We start from the raw sequence: 6,068 nt of genomic DNA on the forward strand, positions 1-6,068 counted from the left end.
TGTTGGGTGCCGTAGCTTCTCGCGTGACAGACCGACACGAAGATCCGTCCGTATGGTGTCTGCGAGCTGCACGTCGTCTCGCGCGCAGCACCGATGAGTAGATGAGCGCGGCCGCAAAATCTACCTCACCCTGGGCTGGAGGCCGGCGGCTGGGTCACAGCGACAAGCTGGCAAAACCCATAAAGCTACTGCGAAATTGGCGGCAATGTGTTGCACATGTCAAGGATCACGGCTTGCATTGCATGCGCATGAATAAACAACCAACAAGTAGGCGTGCAACTGGTTGCTCTGCGTGCGCTACTATTTCAGTAGTACAGTATTAGCTAGCAACCACCCACCGGGCCAGCGGCCGGGCCAGGCCACCGCCTGTACGATACGTGTTGTGTTGCTATCCATGACACAGATCAGGTGACATGCACCTTTGCATGTTACCGTTTGCCTTGCGGCCCGAATTCAAATTTCGGGCGTGATGAACAGAAGGCATTTGTTACAGGGACGGTGCATTTCTTTTTTGTTTTCCTCAGATCTATTAGTACGGAGTATTTCATCTTCTCTACGTACTGACGATGGCGAGCAGAGCATATATCCATCCCTGCAAAAGGCGGCTCTTCTGCTCTGTTCTGCTGCTGATAAGATAAGTTTATCATATCATCTACAGCAGCAGATGTCTCTAGCGTGTGCATGCGGCCATAACAATGGCTCTGCACTGCACCACTTCTCTTTCTCTTTCCAAACTTGGCTCATGCATGCACCTGGTGTGCTTAGCTACACAACAACCACATCACGTCTCAGGGTGTGCATATAAAATACAGAAAAGTGTATAAAAAGGCGCAAGAAAAGAAGCTAGGTCAAAATGGACGACAAATATCTAGATACTTCTACTACCAAATAGGATATGCTTCAGTTTTTGACAAGGAAACTGATGAGCTAGGCTACATTCAAAATGTTATTATTATGTCGTCGGTTGAACGATCTAAAGCTAGCCTTCGAGGGCTTCCTGAATTAGTATACATTTTTGGGAGGATAAGATTTACATCAGGGCATGCAACAACATGACAAATAAACAAACAAAGTTGATGATAGGTACTACCAACAAGGGACTAATTAAGCTAAGCTCTACCACCTGAATTACGCGAGCAAAAACCGCCGCTGCTAGCTGGAGACAAGGCATCGATCGAGCTAATGGTTCCAACCCTACGCTAGCGCCAGCTCTATGCATTGCTTCTTCAACGCCGCTGTCGGAGCCGGCGGCTTCACCATGTCTCTGGCCCTCTTGCACCCCGGCGACGCCGGCGCCGTCAGAAGGTCGACGCCGAAGATTCTCACGGCCTTGTGCACGGGCGCCGGCGACTGGTCCACGGGGTCTGCGGGGGCGGGGCTGTTGGTGCTCGGCCGCTGCTTGCAGTCAATGAAGAGCTTGCTGGCTTCGCCGGTGCTGCCGGCGGCGGCGCGGTAGAACCCGACGACGTCTCCGGCGCCGAGGCCCTTCTCCTTGACGAAGCGGCTCCAGCCCTTGGTGAGCACGTAGCTCTGGCTGCTGTTCCAGTACGAGTAGCGGAACCGCCACACCTTGCCGGCGGCGTCCTCGAAGTTGAGGAGCAGGCCCTTGCTCTCGCCGCCCGCGGCCGGGAGCTGCAGCGGGAAGTGCTTCTCCGCGTGCTGCTTCGGTATCACCAGCCGGTTCAGCTTGCCCACGTCGCTGGGCGTGACCGTCTTGTCGAACAGGTGCTCGCGCGCGGCGGCCGGGGTGGGAGGCGAGGCGTGGCCGTGCGAGGTGGTGGGCGCGGAGAGCGCGGCCGAGGCGGCGAAGGCGCGCTTGCTCTGGGCGAGCTCGTCGAAGTAAGTGTGCTTGCGCAGCATGTCGACGACCTCGGCCTTGGAGCGCGCGGCGAGGAAGCGGAGCTCGGCGGCGGCGTCGGGGTCGGCGTCGGCGAGCGGGCGGAAGTTGGTGACCGCGTCGCGGCCGCGGAAGCGCTGCGCGGCCACGTCGTAGGCGCGCGCGGCGTCGGCCTCCCCCGCGAAGGTGCCGAGCCACACGCGCTGGTGCCGCTCGTAGATCTGCGCGCCCCAGCGCCCGTTGGGCTGCGGCACCACGCCCTTGAACCTGGACGACGGCAGCTTCCCCGCCGGCGCCGCGCGGCCGCCGGAGTCGGCCTCGGAGCCCGGCTCGGCCGCGTCGAGCACCGCGCTGGCGCCGCTGCCCATGCGCTCGAGCGGCCCCGCCGCGGCCGCCGCCGCGGCGGCGGCCAGCGCCTTGAGCTTGTCCGTGGAGGCGGCGCCGCCGCTGCTGGTGTCGTCGGCGAGGCAGCTGGTGCTGTCCATTTCAGTAACGGCGCGACACTGGCGGCACTAGCTGTGGAGTATGGCTGTCTCTTCTGTTGGTAACTGATGCTATGATGGGTGGTAGTATCAATTGTAGGACGCTGAGGGGAGCGCGCGCGGGGGGATTTATAGGAAGGAAGGAGAGATCCCAGCGGCAGAGTGGGTGTCGTGTATGGCATGGGTGGGACGCTGCCGCTGCCATGCCCATACCATGCTCCGCGTGGCTCTTCCCGTGGTTTGCTACCTGTATTTTGCTCTGCTGTTTTTAATTCCAATTTTTTCCCTCGCTTTTCGGTGAATGCAAACCATATAAAAATGCTGCCGCTGTGTAGGGCTAATGCATTGACGTCACCCCCGTGGGCTGAGACATAGATACGTGGTCAGAGCGTGGCTCGCCGATGGGCTGGCCTTGGTGTGGGTCACTCATCAGCTCATGGGTTGGCTCAAGGGCTATCCATCTATGCCTAGATGATGAAGGTAGATGGATACTCTAGGTAGATCGTTTTTTTAGAAAAGGAGGATGACCCCCGGCCTCTGCATCTGGGAGATGCATACGGCCACTTTATTGATTATTCTCGATAACCATACAAAGTATTACAACAATGTGTCTGAATCCACCATCTTGGCAACATGTGCCGCTACTCCTATCCAATATGATGAGGGGGTGCTAGCTGGGCCACTACCCAAACCACTCACCTAAGCCTAACATCAAAAGCCGGAAACCGAAACTCATTCGGTAACCCCAGCCGAGCCACATACTGGGTCTGAGGCGCAATCCGGTCAGACGCACTCGTGTGTCGTCGCCGCCATCTTCCACAGGTCCGTCTTCAGATCAAATTGAGGCTTCTACCTTGTCTGGCCAGTCTGCCATCGACGTCCCCATGACGCCAGACAGCTTCCTCCTCCTGCACGAGTCCATCTCCGCGCATCAGACGCCGAGTCTCCACAGCACCATGCCGCCGAGATCCGCCATCATCAATGTGAAAGATGAAGCACCGCTCCACCAACGTCGCCGTCCTCTAGTCCCTCGAGCCCGTGTGCACCTCCAAGAATGACGCCCCCAGGGGGGGAAGACGACACCAGAGAGCCGCCGCCATCCGATCTACTGATCTAGGGTTTCCCCCGGAGGTAGCAGAGAGTGGCCTTGAACATCTCCACGACGATGCCTTCAGGAAGGGAACGACGCAGACAGCGTCGCCATCGCCGGCCTTGGCAATAGCCAATAGCAGGTTTTCACCCGGATCTGATCGAAGACCTCCATCTCTCGTGCACGGGTCGCCGCCATCCTTGCCGGGATCTGGAAGATCCCGCAAGCCAGATCTCAGTAGGGAGGAGCCCCCCCCCCCCCCACCGAGACCCGCCGGCCAAGCAGGGGAGGCCGAGGCCGCGCCCACAGGACATGCCCGCGCCGCCGCCCCGGAGCAGCCCCGCGCGCCAAGAGGCGAGGACCACCACCATGACTCCCGCCGCACCGCCGCCAGGAGCTCGACCACTCCGCAGCACGCCGTGCCGCCGCACCCGTCAACCAGTCCGGCGCCCAGGCCCGGCGGATCTGGCCCGCGCCTGACCACCCGCGCGAGGGGACGAAGGAGGCCCCGCCGCCGCCTGCGCAGACCGGGCTTCGCCCGGCCACGCCCTCCAGCGGCGGCGAGGGGAGTAGGGAGGGAGAGGGGGCCGAGCGGAGGAGATCGGGGCGCCCTCCCCGGCCGCCTCGCGGGTGGCGGCGCGGGAGGGAGGGAGGGAGGGATGGTCCCACTCTAGGTAGATCGTAGCATGGTCTACGGATGGAAAAGATGGTTCTTGTTGCGGATGATGTGAGCTGGCCGCCCCATGGGCGCAGCTGTTTGCCATGTCACGCCGGATGCCTTCTCCTTTCTATATGGCTTTGCTTTGGAGTGTCCCTTTTTTCAGATGAGGTTTGTGGCGGAATTATTGTTGCTCACGCAAGTGGATTGGGCTTATGCTATGCGTGTTTTCAGATAGATATAGATGGATAGATGGATGCTGTGTGCTGGCTTGTCGCAGTGTGACGTGGACTAGCGAGGAGAGGACCCTATTTCTGGAAGTTTTTGGAGGCGGCCGGTCATCTACAACTTCACCATCCACAGGGAGTTGATCTTAGCCGCGGAAGGGTACTGGGTACGGTACAAACAAGAAACTACTCATGCAATTGTCCGTCCATACGTGACAGGGACATGATCCGGATCGACCGGACAGAAAAGTCCAGCACTTGTAGATAACACACTGGGCACACTCCGTTGGCTTAATCATACATACAGAAAACAACTAGCCAAGTTATTAAGCCGCTGCCTCCAGGATAATGTTTTGTGCTACAACGGTGGTGATAAGTCGGCGCACGGCACGCAAAGCTGCTTCACCGGCCGGCAAGTGGGCTGTGGAGTTTTCCTGGGTGCGCCGTGCTCGGTAAATCCGGTCAGATCTGTTCGATGTGGCCGAGCTCGCCGTGCAAGTGGGCGGGCTACGAAACAGTGGAGCAATTGCGAATTTGCAACGGCGACGCTCGCCCGCGGTCACGGCTCGGGGAATTCCACGTGCATTGCTTGTGCAGCTATGGCATCTACTGTAGCCAAGCCGTGTGGGGGAAATTGAGTATACGCACTACTGGTAGTGTATAGACGGGAAGAAATGGGAACCGCGACGTGTGTAATTGGTGTTTTTTCTCTGCCGGAGACTTTGATCTCTGCGTGTTTTTCACGGTTGACAGCTGAAACTTGGAATGCATGGCGTGCCTGCTGCCAAGTTTCGGGCAGCTAGTCACGCTAGAAAATGGGAAGACTATGGGTAGAAGAAGGCTCTTCTCATTGGCTGTGTGGTTGGGTTGCTCAGGTTCATCGGGTCATTGTCCTGGAGAAAAATATCCCATGGAATGGAATGGAACGGATTTAATTACGTGGAGAATAGTAGTAGTGTTGACCTGTTGGGTAAGGGTTGACTGACTTTGTTTTCCTTGTGTGGGATGTGAAGCTCTCCCATCCACGGATTGCTCGGCTATGTGTTATCTTCTACGTGCTACTTGACTGACTTTGTGTTTCCTAAGCTCTTGAATAAACTGACAATTATTATTTTCAGAAAAGAGGACAGCCTTCGGTCTCTACATCGATTGATGCATACAGGGTTACAAAATTCGTGAATTTCGTTGGGGGTCCAAAATAAAGGAACTGCGGTCTAATTTGGCCAAAAGAAATCAGCCATCCGAACAAATATTTATGAATATAAAATTGGAACTTCGTTTTATAAAACAATTTGCTCCATCAAAATGAAAAAAAACGTTCAACTTGTTGCAGAACGTTGTGTGCTCAACTCCCACTCAAAGAAATATCCCTCCCCCTCTCCTTTGTTTGAATTTTAAATCTAATTTCACAGTATGATTTAGAAATCCAGACGAAATTTAGAAATATTGTCTGGTCCGGTTTTTTTCTTTTGAAAACTGAACCGTGGAACAATTGTTCCATGGTATGTATTTTCATCAATAAGTAAACGAGTATGGTACAAATAGGGGGGAGCAAAAGAGAAGAAACATACGAAAAATTACTCAAAAATACAAAAAGATTCATCCTATGCCAGCTCTAGGGAACATGCAAAACATGTTAAAAGTTTAGAACAAACCACTCATGGAGACAAACAACATGTTCGCTCTGAATTCTATGAGCAAGAAGCTCCAAATCTACTTTAGGGCATGTCTTCGGGCTTGAATGGAGTGATTAGTGTGCATGAAGATATTTCAT

At 55.6% G+C, this 6,068-nt stretch overlaps 1 protein-coding gene across 1 annotated transcript; it reads right to left on the minus strand.

The window, feature by feature from the left end:
- Positions 1 to 964: 964 nt before the first annotated feature.
- On the minus strand, positions 965 to 2,431 carry LOC123061813 (AP2/ERF and B3 domain-containing protein Os01g0693400). The gene has a single exon (XM_044485088.1). It carries the CDS (start codon positions 2,320 to 2,322, stop codon positions 1,195 to 1,197), a length of 1,128 nt encoding a protein of 375 aa, XP_044341023.1. The 5' UTR covers positions 2,323 to 2,431; the 3' UTR covers positions 965 to 1,194.
- Between the last annotated feature and the right edge of the window lie 3,637 nt (positions 2,432 to 6,068).

Source organism: Triticum aestivum, chromosome 3A (assembly GCF_018294505.1).
Source record: "Triticum aestivum cultivar Chinese Spring chromosome 3A, IWGSC CS RefSeq v2.1, whole genome shotgun sequence".
NCBI classification, from domain to species: Eukaryota; Viridiplantae; Streptophyta; class Magnoliopsida; order Poales; family Poaceae; genus Triticum; species Triticum aestivum.